The sequence below is a fragment of the Penicillium rubens genome, assembly GCF_028828025.1.
Source record: "Penicillium rubens strain IBT 27055 chromosome Unknown utg000003l_segment0_segment0, whole genome shotgun sequence".
Taxonomy (NCBI): domain Eukaryota; kingdom Fungi; phylum Ascomycota; class Eurotiomycetes; order Eurotiales; family Aspergillaceae; genus Penicillium; species Penicillium rubens.
Genome location: NW_026890601.1, coordinates 550270 through 567364, shown reverse-complemented (window position 1 = coordinate 567364; position 17095 = coordinate 550270). Strand labels below are relative to the sequence as shown.

At 53.7% G+C, this 17095-nt stretch overlaps 3 protein-coding genes across 3 annotated transcripts; 1 reads left to right on the top strand and 2 right to left on the bottom strand.

The window, feature by feature from the left end:
• Positions 1 to 210: 210 nt before the first annotated feature.
• On the bottom strand, positions 211 to 1485 carry N7525_006406 (acyl-coenzyme A:isopenicillin N acyltransferase (acyltransferase) AAT/PenDE-Penicillium chrysogenum; the record flags this gene model as incomplete). Its single annotated transcript, XM_002569066.2, has 4 exons — positions 211 to 921; positions 991 to 1142; positions 1211 to 1385; positions 1450 to 1485. 4 exons carry the CDS (start codon positions 1483 to 1485, stop codon positions 211 to 213), a joined length of 1074 nt encoding a protein of 357 aa, XP_002569112.2.
• A 1483-nt stretch (positions 1486 to 2968) lies between these two features.
• N7525_006405 (isopenicillin N synthase ips/PcbC-Penicillium chrysogenum) lies at positions 2969 to 3964 on the bottom strand (the record flags this gene model as incomplete). Its single annotated transcript, XM_002569067.2, has 1 exon — positions 2969 to 3964. The coding sequence occupies one exon, from the start codon at positions 3962 to 3964 to the stop codon at positions 2969 to 2971; it is 996 nt and encodes a 331-aa protein (XP_002569113.2).
• A 1016-nt stretch (positions 3965 to 4980) lies between these two features.
• Positions 4981 to 16314, top strand: N7525_006404 (AMP-dependent synthetase/ligase; the record flags this gene model as incomplete). Its single annotated transcript, XM_002569068.2, has 1 exon — positions 4981 to 16314. The coding sequence occupies one exon, from the start codon at positions 4981 to 4983 to the stop codon at positions 16312 to 16314; it is 11334 nt and encodes a 3777-aa protein (XP_002569114.2).
• Positions 16315 to 17095: the final 781 nt, after the last annotated feature.

The window sequence follows — 17095 nt, the reverse complement described above, 5'->3', positions numbered from 1 at the left end:
TCTCTACTAAATGTTCTATCTAGAGATCGGGGTACTATAGGCCCGTACGTTAATCACTCTACGCTTTTCTCCCTTAGGTATAGTGTAGGTAGGGGCTAGACATTTATATGAGTCAGATGGTACAAACGGTAGGCAGTGCGGGCGAAGAAGTGAAGACGGAGTCGGATGAAGCTACATACAAAAGATGCATTGGCTCGTCATGAAGAGCCTTCAAAGCCTGGCGTTGAGCGCAGACCTCTCGTCCTCCTCGTCAAACCGCATGACAAACATCTCATCAGGGTTGGTCGGCCGGCCAAGCCGCACCGTTGCCTCTCTACGGGCATGGTCGTAGATGATATTGAACAGAGTCGCACCTCTGCTCTTGCCTTCCTCGTAAGCGCGGCAGATGCTAAAGGGATAATTGTCTTCGTCCGCCCAGAGCTGGGCAAATGCCTGTTTGGTGCCGTCGAATCCGTCGAGGAGGAACTCCATACGCTGGTGGCGATTCCACGAGTCCGGTAAGGGATCGATCTCTTTCTCATTTTTGCCGTGCTGAAGCAAGCAGTGGTTGGTGTGCACCATCCTACCATTCGCGTCGAGCACCTGCTTTCGGATGCTGGTGGGGGAGAATTCCAGACCAAATGCCTCGTGCCCATTGCCCACCATGATAAAAGCGCTGGCGGCCATTCCGCCTTGCTCCACGATCCGGTCATAGGCCTGGGAAGGAGAAGTGCTTTCGAGCGCTATGCGGAGGGCAATATGCGAAGGAACTCCGGTGGGTCGAAGACCCTGAAGGTGAAGGGCGTTGTAATTGACGGCGACCCCCGCACTGTTAAATCCAACCTTCCCGATGATTCCAGCCTCGGTTATGAATTTGATGGTGGGAAGTCCGGCCTGACGGATCGTTAACCGGATCAGGTTCTCTTTGGTGGCGGAAAAGAACTTGAACAACCAAATTAGTCGGCGCAAATTCGATGGAATAAAATGAGGAGGTAAGATCTCTTAACGTACATCCCAGTTTTGGCCCTGGAGGGCTCCATTTGGAAGTTGACAATAGGCGGTGGTGCAGCCATCACGGGCTGCCTTGAGCCCGTATGCAAATTCCGTGCGGGTATTAAGCATGACAATCTCGGAGACATCGCGTTCAGCGCCCTTTGCAATACCTGGTTTTTCGGGGGTCATCGGTCAGCATTGGTGCAGAAAATGAAGGAAAGACCGAAGTGGCACTCACCGCGAATCTCCTCGTAGTATTTGGGCCATCTTTCCTCGATCACGCGCCCCAGTTGCGAAAGTACCTGTTTAAGCTCTTCGTCCGTCTTCTTCGTTTTCCCTCGGATGAGATCGACGGCGAAGTCAATGCTTCTGGCTATCACGGCTTTGGCAGCAGAGCCATGTTTGTAGCCGATCTGGATCAGGTCAGAGCTCGGAAGATTCAGAAGGAAAAAATCTGGTATTCAGTGCAGCACTTACTTCAAAGGGAGTGCCTTGACAGAGGATGTGAAGCATTTCTGCTGCGGGTCGGAAGATGGGTAAACAACTGAGGTCTGGCTAACGGAGATGACAAACGCGTCCTGGGGATGATCATGCAGGCGGAACTGCATGCTGAGATTTATATTGGCCGTAGCCACCAATCTGGGACCATAGCATGACACTGATGGGACATCAACTGGGGCACCTCGAGTATCCCTGCTGCATCCGCCTAGTCTTGCCGAGGAGCTGGATTGAGCATGGATGCCAAGTTTCGTCGAGAACGGTGAAGCGCATTATTGACTGACCTCTTGCATGAAGAGGGTTCACCACGGAGGCGATAACAGCCAGCCTGGACATGCCAAGACAGGAATAGAAATAGCACAACTCTGTAGAGCTTTTTGACGGGATGGTAAACAATGATCGAGCCAATAGCAATCGTCCAGACTTGATAGAAAGCAGGTGGGCCTATCACTTGGTTCCTATTGGGTTGCCTTGGTTGCCTGAAAGCTTGGCTGCAGCCCAGGCTCGTGCCTGCCCCACGGCCCCACGTGATTCGCGGGTACTTGCTCAGGGTTTGCACTATCTTCACTACATACTCTGTCCATTCCCTTACCAACCCGGAGGAAAACACTGGAACAAATTCTAGCGGTACTCTAATGAGTATGTTGTACGGAGTATATGCATCATTCCTGGTGCGCAGCAATTGCTAGTGTAGCATACGGTACATATAAATTACGTAACTTTGATCTAAACCTGGGGCGTACGCTAATGCAGGACCTGCATTACCCTCGGATTTGGGAAGACACTGTAATCCGCCGCAAGGGTTCGTAATTTTTGTAAGAAATCCCAGGGTGACTCTTCAGGGCCCATCTCGTATCTTCCATCCCCACGCATCATGCTGCCAAGGAGAGCTCGTGCCGAATCTGCTTGGCCTTCCCGCCCGGCTGCCCATCCCCAGGCCGCGCCTGGTTTTCATACGGGTCGGCAAGAGTAGTGAACAGGGGGGCGCAAACACTCGTCTACTCCGGACTCGTATTTCTGTGAAGCAGCTCCACCCATGCCAAGTTCCAGACGATGTCAAACTCCCGGGTGGTATGCGCACTGGTACAGATCTGTGGTCCTTCTGCTGATTCGTACTAATTTAGTTCAATGCAGGTGGTTCCCAAAACAGTTCACTACCACGCAAATCTTCAGCAGCCAGAGCTGAAGAAAACGAGGTGACCCCACCCATCGTGCTACAACAATAAGAAAAATCTTGTTATCTCGAAGAGGTTCAGTCTTCTACTGGACCGGGCCAGGCAGCTATGGAGTCACTGGCATGGTCTACGTGGTCACGTTAACCATTTTCGCCTGGATGGTGAAAATAATAACTATTCGACGACTAGGTCTATCTACCCTTCGGCTATGGATAATTAGGTAGACGAAGGTGGCGGCAAGGTGGCGGCTCCTCCCTTTTTTTTCTCGACTCGGCTTAGCTCAGAGTCCGTGATTTCCATCCCGGTCCCATCCTTGGGCCCTTTCAGGTCTGGCCGTTCTTGTTGATTAGACTAACTAATCCGTTCTGGAGATAGTCGCCGTACGAGATTGGCCGCTGATCGGTCTTGCCGTCTTCTTTGCTAGGATCCCACGGCTGGACGGTATCGTTAAAGCCCAGATTGACAAAGAACGGGAGTGATTGGCGCTCCTCGTTCACCCACTTGACTCGGTGGATGGGTGCGGGGTAGTAGTTGTTGGTTATGTGTGCCATGTAGCTGCCGCAATTGACCAGGTAGGCGTTATCGTCCGCCTCGATATCGAGGTAACCCTGAGGGGTCTCCACCTGCAGGTTCGCCACGTCGGACTGGTACAGGACGGTAATGAGCGACACGTCCTCATGCCATTCGAAACTCAATTTGGTGCCGTCCTCCGCCGTCTTAATGGCGGCAGGTGGGTAGGGGTTCAGGTACGGGTAACGAATCAGAACAACCGAGGAGAGCGCGTCTTCCTTCTTGAAGTGGCGGCTAAAGAAGTCCTCCTCCTTGCCCAGCGCCAGAGCATAGCCTCGCAGCAAGGCAGACGAGAGCCCGAACACATCCCAGTAGTATTGCTCGGCGAACTCGCGGAAGCCCGGATGCTTCTTCTCGTCCGGCCACACGTTGACCTCGTGAGTGGGAGTCTTCAACTGGATGAGAGGGTGGTCGGGCTTGAAGTTGGGGTTCAGGTAGCAGAAGGATTCCACGGCCTTTTTCTCCGGAATGGACAGGTAGTATCCGGCACGGATCTGGTCCTGGTGCTCCTTGTTGTAGGCGCGAATCGCGAGGTCCCACTTCTCTTCGTCTGTGATAGAAAAGTGGAACTCCCTGGTCTTGTTCGAGAGTCGCTTCACATCCACACCGTGGTTGACCGCGTAGAAGAAGCCGGTGTCGCGCGAGGCAGCGTCAATCGCGCGGGCAACCTTCATCTTCTCCTCCATATTGTCGCCGAACAGGGGCGACACGTCGATCTTGGGGACATTGGCCTTGGGGGCGGAAGCCATGGTGTCTAGAAAAATAATGGTGAAAACTTGAGGGCGTGGACAACGACGAAGAGAGGGCTTGGCAAAGGGACAGGGGAAGTTCTCCTGCAGATGACAATGAGTGAAGAGTATGGACGCAATGGAAACGACCTGAGCTCTCTTCCTCTGTGCCTGAGCGGGGGCGGGGTGTTTATGCTGAGACAACCTGGAGACCTTATACGCTTGCAGCCCAGATGCTTACTGGATGGGGCCGCTGGAGCCAGTGTAAAATTAGTAACCGTATCTCGAAGTCGGAGGGTCTTTGGTGGTCTGAGATTTCAGTCGGTCCGCACCGTGGCATTTGCAGACGGTGCGATCAGGCCAATCGTTGATCCTCGGGCAGAGCAACACTCCCCCGCTCGAAGGTTTAGTAAGTACTTATCATTATCGTGCCAGAAAACGGGGCCATAGATACCCAAGTAACACCGTCGAGTCAATCGGGCTCGTGGGCCCAGCCAAGCCACGAGAGAGTAGGCAACGTGCACTCAACGACGGCGATGTTCCAAGGTAAACCGGCACGTAGAAAATGTCCGGACCACCTTGGCTCTCGTTGCAGCGTGTTGAATCTTCAGCCACCATAAGTCGATAGCATCCGGTTAGTGTGCAACGTGGGTCTGTCTCATTCTGCTCGGTTCTTGGCACCAGAATCGGGCGTAGTTTGCCCGCTGCCAAGTCGCGGGGCCGCTTGGCTGTCCCTGTTGTGGGATTTCCCGATGCAACATGCAGATACATGTAGTCGACAGTTGACAGAGCCAATGGCATCGGATCTGCCGTAGACCGTGCTAGACGAAAGTCTCCATCTTGTCTGTGGGCAGTGTCTCAGTCGCCCAGATTCTCGATGGAGATTGGCCAGGTCAGCCATATATACCCTGCAATGGCAGACCAATGCAGCGGGCCCAGTATAAGGAATTCCCCTCGAGCTTGTCTGTGATTGCGTTTTTTCTAACACTTATTGTTGCATCCGATCCGTCCCTACCAATTATTGGTCATTGACAGACATGACTCAACTGAAGCCACCGAACGGAACCACGCCGATAGGCTTCTCGGCCACTACATCCCTGAACGCCAGTGGGAGCTCGAGTGTGAAAAATGGGACCATCAAACCCAGCAATGGCATCTTCAAGCCCAGTACTAGGGACACCATGGACCCTTGCAGTGGGAATGCGGCCGACGGCAGTATCCGCGTCCGTTTCCGTGGAGGAATCGAACGGTGGAAGGAGTGCGTCAACCAGGTCCCCGAGCGCTGCGACCTGAGTGGTCTGACAACCGACTCCACGCAATATCAGCTCGCATCGACTGGGTTCGGTGACGCGAGCGCTGCCTACCAGGAGCGCTTGATGACGGTCCCTGTTGACGTACATGCCGCGCTCCAAGAGCTGTGCCTAGAACGCCGTGTGAGCGTGGGATCCGTCATTAATTTCTCCGTGCACCAGATGCTGAAAGGGTTTGGAAATGGCACACACACTATCACCGCCTCTCTGCACCGTGAGCAGAATTCGCAGAATTCTTCGCCATCCTGGGTGGTCTTCCCCACAATCGTCACCCATGAGAACAGAGACGGATGGTCCGTCGCGCAGGCAGTCGAGAGTATCGAAGCGGGGCGCGGTTCCGAGAAGGAGTCAGTGACTGCGATTGACTCCGGGTCAAGTCTCATGAAAATGGGGTTATTTGACTTACTCGTCAGCTTTGTCGATGCAGACGATGCTCGTCTTCCGTGTTTCGACTTTCCCCTCGCAGTGATAGCGCGTGAGTGTGATGCCAACCTCTCGCTGACTCTGCGTTTCTCCGATTGTCTCTTCAACGAGGAGACGATATGCAATTTTACCGATGCCCTAAACATCTTGCTCGCCGAAGCAGTGATAGGAAGAGTGACCCCGGTTGCCGATATCGAACTACTATCCGCGGAGCAGAAGCAGCAGCTGGAAGAGTGGAACAACACGGATGGCGAGTACCCTTCATCAAAGCGACTGCATCATCTCATTGAAGAGGTGGTTGAAAGGCATGAAGACAAAATAGCCGTTGTCTGCGACGAGCGAGAGCTCACTTACGGCGAGCTCAATGCCCAAGGCAACAGCCTCGCACGCTATCTCCGTTCCATTGGTATCCTGCCCGAGCAGCTAGTCGCATTGTTTCTAGATAAGAGCGAGAAGCTCATTGTTACCATCCTCGGCGTGTGGAAATCCGGCGCCGCCTACGTGCCCATCGACCCGACTTATCCGGATGAGCGAGTGCGCTTCGTGCTGGATGACACCAAGGCACGGGCCATCATCGCCAGTAATCGACATGTGGAGAGGCTCCAGCGAGAGGTCATCGGCGATAGAAACCTATGCATTATCCGTCTGGAGCCCTTGCTGGCCTCCCTTGCTCAGGATTCCTCAAAATTCCCCGCGCATAACTTGGACGACCTACCCCTCACAAGCCAGCAGCTCGCCTATGTGACTTACACCTCTGGGACCACTGGCTTCCCAAAGGGCATATTTAAACAACACACCAATGTGGTGAACAGTATCACCGACCTGTCTGCAAGGTACGGGGTGGCCGGGCAGCACCACGAAGCCATTCTGCTTTTCTCGGCCTGCGTGTTCGAGCCGTTCGTTCGACAGACGCTCATGGCACTCGTGAATGGCCATCTCCTCGCAGTTATCAATGACGTGGAAAAATATGATGCCGATACGCTCCTGCCGTTCATACGCAGACACAGCATCACCTACCTCAATGGTACTGCCTCTGTCCTGCAAGAGTACGACTTTTCCGACTGCCCATCACTGAATCGGATGATCCTGGTGGGTGAGAACCTGACAGAAGCCCGGTATCTGGCGCTGCGCCAGCGGTTCAAGAATCGCATCCTCAACGAGTATGGTTTTACCGAGTCGGCCTTTGTAACGGCCCTCAAGATTTTCGAACCGGAGTCGGCCCGTAAGGACACGAGTCTGGGGAGACCGGTGCGCAACGTCAAGTGCTACATCCTCAATCCATCCCTTAAACGTGTCCCGATTGGAGCTACGGGCGAGTTGCATATCGGAGGATTGGGCATTTCCAAGGGATACCTCAACCGCCCCGAACTCACGCCGCACCGCTTCATTCCCAACCCCTTCCAAACGGATTGCGAGAAGCAGCTCGGGATCAACAGCTTGATGTACAAGACCGGTGACCTGGCCCGCTGGCTTCCGAACGGCGAGGTTGAGTATCTCGGACGTGCAGATTTCCAGATCAAACTGCGAGGTATTCGAATTGAACCTGGTGAAATTGAGACGATGCTGGCTCTGTACCCTAGGGTCCGGACCAGTTTAGTGGTGTCCAAAAAGCTCCGCAACGGTCCAGAGGAAACTACCAACGAGCACCTCGTGGGTTATTATGTTTGTGATAGCGCCTCAGTGTCCGAGGCAGACCTGCTGTCATTTTTAGAGAAGAAACTGCCTCGATACATGATTCCCACGCGGTTGGTACAGCTGTCGCAGATCCCAGTGAATGTGAACGGGAAGGCGGACCTGCGCGCCTTGCCGGCCGTCGATATCTCCAATTCTACGGAGGTCCGTTCCGACCTTCGAGGCGATACGGAAATCGCCCTCGGGGAAATCTGGGCCGACGTGTTGGGAGCCCGCCAGAGATCGGTCTCTCGCAACGACAACTTCTTCCGCCTCGGAGGGCACAGCATCACCTGCATCCAACTGATCGCACGCATCCGACAACGACTCTCGGTCAGCATCTCCGTCGAAGATGTCTTTGCAACAAGGACACTTGAGCGCATGGCAGACCTTCTACAGAACAAGCAGCAGGAGAAATCCGACGAACCCCATGAGGCGCCGGCAGAGCTGCTTGAGGAGAAAGCAGCAACGGACAATGTCTATCTGGCAAACAGTCTTCAGCAGGGCTTCGTCTACCATTACCTCAAGAGCATGGAACAATCCGACGCCTATGTGATGCAGTCCGTTCTACGATACAACGCCACATTGTCTCCAGATCTGTTTCAGAGAGCCTGGAAGCATGCACAGCAGTCCTTTCCGGCGCTGCGGTTGCGGTTCTCATGGGAAAAGGAGGTTTTCCAACTGATCGATCAGGATCCACCATTGGACTGGCGTTTCCTCTACTTCACCGACGTTCCCGCAGGTGCTGCCGAGGACCGGAAATTGGATGACTTGCGGCGCCAAGACCTTACGGAGAGATTCAAGCTGGATGTTGGCGGACTGTTCCGCGTATACCTGATTAAACACAGCGAGAATCGCTTCACGTGTCTTTTCAGCTGCCACCATGCAATCCTCGATGGTTGGAGTCTGCCACTCTTGTTCGAAAAGGTTCACGAGACCTACCTGGAACTGCTGCATGGGGACAATCTCACTCCGTCCATGGATGACCCTTACACTCGCACCCAGCGGTATCTCCACGCTCACCGTGAGGATCACCTCGACTTTTGGGCCGGTGTGGTTCAAAAGATCAACGAACGGTGTGATATGAACGCCTTGTTGAACGAGCGCAGTCGTTACAAAGTCCAGCTGGCAGACTATGACCAGGTGCAGGAGCAGCGACAGCTGACAATTGCTCTCTCTGGAGACAGATGGCTAGCAGACCTTCGTCAGACCTGCTCCGCCCAGGGTATTACCTTACATTCGATTCTCCAATTTGTTTGGCACGCCGTGCTGCACGCTTATGGCGGTGGCACCCACACCATCACCGGCACGACCATTTCTGGAAGGAACCTGCCCATCTTGGGAATTGAACGAGCAGTTGGTCCGTATATCAACACGCTACCGCTGGTACTCGATCATTCGACGTTCAAGGATAAGACCATCATGGAGGCCATCGAGGATGTGCAGGCCAAGGTAAACGTCATGAACAGCCGGGGCAATGTGGAACTGGGCCGTTTGCACAAAACCGACTTAAAGCACGGATTATTCGATTCTTTATTCGTGCTTGAAAACTACCCGAATTTGGACAAATCGCGAACACTTGAGCACCAGACTGAACTGGGGTATTCGATTGAAGGCGGCACTGAGAAGCTGAATTATCCACTGGCTGTCATCGCGCGCGAAGTCGAGACGACTGGCGGATTCACAGTATCCATCTGCTACGCCAGTGAGCTATTTGAGGAGTTTATGATCTCCGAACTTCTTCATATGGTCCAGGACACACTGATGCAGGTTGCCCGAGGTTTGAATGAACCCGTCGGCAGCCTGGAGTATCTCTCATCTATCCAATTGGAGCAACTCGCCGCGTGGAATGCCACGGAAGCTGAGTTTCCCGATACCACGATTCATGAGATGTTTGAAAACGAAGCGAGCCAGAAGCCGGACAAGATAGCAGTGGTCTATGAGGAGACGTCCTTGACTTACCGCGAGTTGAATGAGCGGGCGAACCGTATGGCACATCAGCTAAGGTCCGACGTCAGCCCCAACCCCAACGAGGTCATCGCGCTGGTGATGGACAAGAGCGAGCATATGATCGTCAGCATTCTGGCCGTATGGAAGAGCGGCGGTGCCTATGTCCCCATTGACCCTGGATATCCTAACGACCGCATTCAATACATCCTAGAGGACACACAAGCCCTCGCAGTTATCGCGGACTCCTGCTATCTGCCTCGCATCAAGGGAATGGCCGCCTCCGGCACGCTTCTTTATCCCTCTGTCTTGCCTGCCAATCCGGATTCCAAGTGGAGCGTATCGAACCCTTCACCGTTGAGTCGGAGCACGGACTTGGCTTATATCATCTATACCTCTGGAACGACAGGTCGGCCCAAGGGCGTCACGGTAGAGCATCATGGAGTGGTCAATCTGCAGGTGTCGCTATCCAAAATATTCGGCCTACGGGATACTGACGACGAGGTAATTCTCTCCTTTTCCAACTATGTGTTCGACCATTTCGTGGAGCAGATGACCGACGCCATTCTCAATGGCCAAACCCTCCTGGTCCTCAACGATGAAATGCGCGGGGACAAAGAGCGACTCTACAGATACATTGAGAAGAACCGAGTGACCTACTTGTCTGGCACCCCATCCGTGGTCTCCATGTACGAATTTAGCCGGTTCAAGGACCATCTACGCCGTGTCGACTGCGTTGGGGAGGCGTTCAGCGAACCGGTCTTCGACAAGATCCGCGAAACGTTCCATGGCCTCGTCATCAACGGCTACGGCCCAACAGAAGTTTCCATCACTACCCACAAGCGGCTCTATCCATTCCCAGAGCGGCGAATGGACAAAAGTATTGGCCAACAGGTCCACAATAGCACGAGCTATGTGCTGAACGAGGACATGAAGCGCACCCCCATAGGGGCTGTCGGCGAGCTCTACCTGGGTGGTGAAGGAGTGGTACGGGGCTATCACAATCGCGCAGATGTGACCGCGGAGCGTTTTATTCCTAATCCATTCCAGTCGGAAGAAGATAAGCGAGAAGGTCGTAACTCCCGTTTGTACAAGACCGGTGACCTGGTACGCTGGATTCCTGGAAGCAGCGGGGAGGTCGAGTATCTAGGTCGTAATGACTTCCAGGTCAAGATTCGCGGACTGCGCATCGAACTAGGCGAGATTGAGGCCATCCTATCGTCTTATCACGGAATCAAACAGTCTGTGGTGATTGCCAAGGATTGCAGAGAAGGGGCCCAGAAATTCCTGGTTGGTTACTATGTCGCCGATGCAGCGCTGCCGTCCGCTGCCATTCGGCGCTTCATGCAGTCTCGGCTCCCTGGCTACATGGTGCCCTCTCGTCTCATTCTCGTCAGCAACTTCCCCGTCACTCCTAGTGGAAAATTAGACATCAAGGCTTTGCCCCCAGCCGAGGAAGAGAGCGAGATTGACGTGGTGCCGCCGCGTAGTGAAATCGAACGCTCCTTGTGTGACATCTGGGCGGAACTACTCGAGATGCACCCAGAGGAGATCGGCATTTGCAGCGATTTCTTCAGCCTGGGAGGTGACAGCCTAAAGAGCACAAAGCTTTCCTTCATGATTCACGAGTCCTTTAACCGCGCCGTCTCAGTCAGCGCCCTTTTCTTTCACCGGACAGTTGAAGCCCAGACGCACTTGATCCTGAACGATGCTGCAGATGTGCACGAAATTACTCCCATAGATTGCAATGATACGCAGATGATTCCCGTGTCCCGTGCCCAGGAGCGACTCCTCTTCATCCACGAATTTGAGAATGGCAGCAATGCATACAATATCGACGCTGCATTTGAACTGCCTGGCTCGGTTGACGCGTCGGTTCTCGAGCAGGCGCTGCGTGGAAACCTTGCTCGACATGAGGCGTTGAGAACTTTACTGGTCAAGGATCACGCAACCGGCATCTATCTTCAGAAGGTACTGAGTCCCGATGAAGCCCAGGACATGTTCTCCATCAAGGTGGACACAGCCAAGCAGGTGGAGCGGCTGGACCAAGAGATAGCCAGTCTATCCCAGCATGTTTTCCGCCTCGATGATGAACTGCCTTGGGAGGCCCGCATCCTTAAACTCGAATCCGGGAGCCTGTATCTCATTCTGGCGTTCCACCATACCTGCTTCGATGCATGGTCGTTGAAAGTCTTCGAGCAAGAGCTTCGGGCCTTGTACGCAGCGCTCCAGAAAACCAAGAGTCCAGCGAACTTGCCAGCCCTCAAAGCGCAGTACAAGGAATATGCGCTCTACCATCGCCGGCAGCTGTCTGGTGATCGCATGCGCAACCTGTCCGACTTTTGGCTGCGGAAACTGATCGGCTTGGAACCATTGCAGCTGATCACGGACCACCCACGTCCTGTGCAATTCAAATACGACGGTGACGACTTCAGTATCGAGCTTAGCAAGAAGGAAACGGAGAACCTGAGGGGGGTGGCCAAACGTTGCAAGTCGAGTCTGTACGTCGTGTTGCTTTCCGTTTATTGCATTATGCTAGCCTCGTACGCGAACCAGTCCGAAGTTTCCGTGGGTGTCCCAGTCAGCCACCGAACGCATCCTCAGTTCCAATCGGTCATTGGATTCTTCGTCAACCTTGTGGTGCTAAGGGTGGATATTTCTCAGTCAGCCATTTGCGGGCTCATCAGAAGGGTAATGAAAGAGCTCGTGGACGCCCAACTGCACCAAGACATGCCGTTCCAGGAAGTGACGAAGCTGCTGCAGGTGGATAATGACCCCAGCCGGCATCCGCTGGTACAGAACGTGTTCAACTTCGAATCCCGTGCGAACGGAGAACACGATGCCAGGTCGGAGGATGAAGGATCGCTTGCATTCAATCAATACCGGCCGGTTCAGCCCGTGGATTCCGTTGCGAAGTTCGATCTGAACGCAACGGTCACGGAATTGGAGTCGGGATTGCGAGTCAACTTCAACTATGCGACCAGCCTATTCAACAAAAGCACGATCCAGGGTTTTTTGCATACCTATGAGTATCTCCTGCGCCAGCTGTCCGAACTGAGTGCAGAAGGGATCAATGAGGATACGCAGCTGTCGTTCGTTCGCCCGACAGAGAATGGCGATCTGCACTTGCCATTGGCACAGTCCCCACTTGCGACGACTGCTGAGGAGCAGAAAGTAGCGTCGTTGAACCAGGCCTTTGAGCGCGAAGCTTTCCTTGCCGCAGAGAAGATTGCTGTCGTGCAGGGAGATAGAGCACTTAGTTATGCTGATCTTAACGGGCAGGCTAACCAGCTCGCCCGGTACATACAGTCCGTGTCCTGTATTGGGGCAGAAGACCGAGTAGCTTTGATGCTGGAAAAGAGTATCGACACGATTATTTGCATTCTCGCGATTTGGAAGGCTGGTGCAGCATATGTGCCCTTGGATCCGACTTACCCACCCGGACGCGTCCAGCTGATTCTGGAGGAGATTAAAGCGAAGGCTGTCCTTGTGCACTCCAGTCATGCTTCGAAATGTGAACGCCATGGCGCGAAGGTGATTGCAGTCGACTCGCCCGCCATCGAGACGGCGGTCAGCCAACAGTCAGCTGCTGACCTGCCCACAATTGCTAGCCTCGGCAATCTAGCGTATATAATCTTTACTTCAGGCACTTCCGGTAAGCCAAAGGGAGTCCTAGTTGAGCAAAAGGCAGTTCTTCTTCTACGCGATGCCCTCCGGGAGCGGTATTTCGGTCGAGACTGTACCAAGCATCATGGCGTCCTGTTCCTGTCCAACTACGTCTTCGACTTCTCCGTCGAACAACTTGTGTTGTCGGTGCTCAGCGGACACAAGCTGATCGTTCCCCCAGCTGAGTTCGTCGCAGATGATGAATTTTACAGAATGGCCAGCACCCACGGTCTCTCCTATCTCAGCGGCACACCATCCTTACTGCAGAAGATCGATCTGGCACGACTGGACCATCTGCAGGTTGTTACCGCCGCGGGTGAAGAGTTTCACGCCACCCAGTACGAGAAGATGCGCCGCCGATTCAACGGTCCCATCTACAATGCCTATGGTGTCACCGAGACCACGGTGTACAACATTATCGCGGAATTCACAACGAATTCGATATTTGAGAATGCTCTTCGGGAAGTGCTCCCTGGTACCCGAGCGTATGTGCTGAACGCGGCACTTCAGCCCGTCCCCTTCGATGCTGTCGGAGAACTCTATCTTGCCGGCGACAGCGTTACGCGTGGTTATCTCAACCAACCTCTTCTAACGGATCAGCGATTCATTCCCAACCCTTTCTGCAACGAGGAGGACGTCGCTATGGGGCGCTTCGCGCGGCTCTACAAGACCGGCGACCTGGTTCGATCGCGTTTCAACCGTCAGCAGCAGCCGCAGCTGGAATACCTAGGAAGAGGCGATCTGCAGATCAAGATGAGGGGATACCGGATCGAGATTTCTGAAGTTCAGAACGTGCTCACTTCAAGTCCCGGTGTCCGGGAGGGTGCAGTCGTTGCCAAGTATGAGAACAACGATACCTATTCCCGGACCGCTCACTCTCTGGTCGGTTACTATACCACGGACAATGAAACGGTATCGGAAGCCGATATTCTCACTTTCATGAAAGCAAGGCTTCCAACGTACATGGTGCCAAGCCACCTCTGCTGTCTGGAAGGCGCACTGCCTGTGACGATTAACGGAAAGCTCGACGTCCGGAGATTGCCGGAGATTATCAACGACTCCGCGCAGTCCTCGTACAGCCCACCAAGGAACATAATCGAGGCCAAGCTGTGCAGACTGTGGGAATCCGCCTTGGGAATGGAGCGATGCGGTATCGACGACGACTTGTTCAAACTGGGTGGCGACAGCATCACATCTTTGCATCTCGTGGCCCAGATTCACAACCAGGTGGGCTGCAAGATCACCGTTCGTGATATATTTGAACATCGTACCGCCCGAGCCCTCCATGATCACGTCTTCATGAAGGACTCCGACCGGAGTAATGTGACTCAGTTCCGAACCGAACAAGGGCCGGTCATCGGCGAGGCGCCCCTACTGCCGATTCAAGACTGGTTTTTGTCAAAGGCTCTGCAGCATCCGATGTATTGGAATCACACTTTCTACGTCCGAACGCCAGAGCTGGATGTTGATTCCTTAAGCGCTGCTGTCAGGGACTTGCAACAGTATCACGATGTTTTCCGCATGCGACTCAAGCGCGAGGAAGTCGGATTCGTGCAGTCCTTTGCTGATGACTTCTCTCCTGCCCAGCTTCGGGTGCTGAACGTAAAAGATGTCGACGGGTCCGCGGCCGTCAACGAGATATTGGATGGGTGGCAGTCTGGCTTCAACCTTGAGAACGGACCCATCGGTGCCATTGGCTACCTACATGGGTATGAAGACCGATCCGCGCGAGTCTGGTTCTCCGTTCACCATATGGCCATTGACACCGTCAGCTGGCAGATCCTTGTCCGTGACTTGCAGACGCTGTACCGAAATGGAAGCCTGGGAAGCAAGGGCAGCAGTTTCCGGCAGTGGGCTGAAGCCATCCAAAATTACAAGGCGTCTGACTCTGAGAGGAACCATTGGAATAAGCTCGTCAAGGAAACAGCTTCCAGCATATCCGCATTGCCTACGTCAACTGGTTCGCGCGTGCGCCTGAGCAGAAGTTTGAGCCCTGAGAAGACAGCCTCGCTGATCCAAGGAGGAATCGATCGACAGGATGTCTCCGTGTACGACTCCCTCCTGACTTCAGTTGGATTGGCGCTCCAACGTATGGCTCCAACCGGCCCAAGTATGGTTACGATCGAGGGACATGGCCGTGAAGAAGAAGTGGATCAGACACTGGATGTGAGCCGCACCGTGGGTTGGTTCACCACCATGTATCCATTTGAAATTCCCCGTCTCAGCACCGAGAACATTGTTCATGGAGTCGCCGCTGTGAGCGAACGGTTCAGACAGGTGCCTGCCCGTGGCGTCGGATATGGAACCTTGTATGGCTATACTCAACACCCGCTGCCCCAGGTGACCGTCAACTACCTGGGCCAGCTCGCCCGCAAGCAATCGAAGCCAAAGGAATGGGTCCTCGCGGTGGGCGACAACGAATTTGAATACGGACTCATGACTAGCCCAGAGGACAAAGACCGGAGCTCTTCTGCCGTCGACGTCACGGCCGTGTGTATTGACGGCACTATGATCATCGACGTGGACAGTGCTTGGAGCCTTGAGGAGAGCGAGCAATTCATCTCGAGCATCGAGGAAGGACTGAACAAGATCCTCGACGGCAGGGCAAGTCAGCAAACCTCGCGATTCCCGGGTGTTCCTCAACCGGTGGAGACATATACGCCGTATTTCGAGTATCTGGAACCTCCACGACAGGGACCGACGCTGTTCCTGCTGCCGCCGGGCGAAGGAGGCGCCGAGAGTTACTTCAACAACATCGTCAAGCGCCTGCGTCAGACAAATATGGTGGTCTTCAACAACTACTACTTGCACAGCAAACGCCTGCGCACGTTCGAGGAGCTGGCGGAAATGTATCTCGACCAAGTACGCGGCATCCAACCACACGGACCGTACCACTTCATTGGATGGAGCTTCGGAGGAATTCTCGCAATGGAAATGTCGCGGCGACTGGTAGCCTCGGACGAGAAGATTGGCTTCCTCGGTATTATCGACACCTATTTCAACGTGCGGGGAGCGACACGCACCATTGGCTTGGGGAACACTGAGATTCTGGACCCGATCCATCACATCTACAATCCCGATCCGGCCAACTTCCAACGCCTGCCCTCTGCAACAGATCGCATTGTGCTGTTCAAGGCCATGAGGCCGAACAACAAGTACGAATCCGAGAACCAGCGTCGCCTGTACGAGTACTATGACGGCACTCGACTCAACGGACTGGACAGCTTGTTACCAAGCGATTCCGACGTCCAGCTGGTCCCGCTTACGGACGATACACACTTTTCCTGGGTCGGAAATCCACAACAGGTGGAGCAGATGTGTGCGACTATCAAGGAACACCTCGCTCGCTATTGATCCGTCACTAGCAGCACAGTATATCGGACGATGGAAGTGATGGAGTAGGGGGGATAGGATACGGTCAAACCAGGGTGGGGTTCTTTTTAGGATGAACTAGTCTCTAGTTAAGGAAAGCGAGGTAGCAAATAAACTACTAAGGTCCAGACCAACATAGTCTGTCATTGCTTTCTATCCTAAATTGATATAAAACAGTGCGACACCTTCAGTTGGCCAAAATTTTCATGTGGAAAGACTATGGTTTTTGGAAGTTGGGACCACGTCAGACCGTCCACGGGTGGCCCTTTCACCGACGCTTCCGTTTATATCCATGTCGGATGTTGTTGTAGGAACATGCAGATTTATATAATATCATTCAAGACTACCTAGGTAGCGCCGCTAATCCTGCGGGCGCGTGGTTATACATGGTTGTCTGTACATACACCTATTCTCCCCCTATCTAACAGGCCCACAAATCTTTCCCCGCCCCCTCCCCTTTTATACCCAATGTCGGATCATTATCGATATCGGAACTTTCAAGGCTGTTAGAGGCTATCATAAAGCGATAAAGCCCATCTCACTGCGGAGTAAATTGGCGCGGGTGTTCGAGTTTTTGTATATACGGGTCCATTGAAAGGACAATTCCACTATTGCTAGTCGAACCTGAGCATTCAAGTTAATTCGATTTAGGAAACGGCATTGCCCCACCACCCCACTGTATGAACGTAATGGGGGCCAAAATAGTAGTCCTGTAATTTAGCCAAGCCAGTGAGGAAAGTTGTCTCGTTATATATAGGCTAAA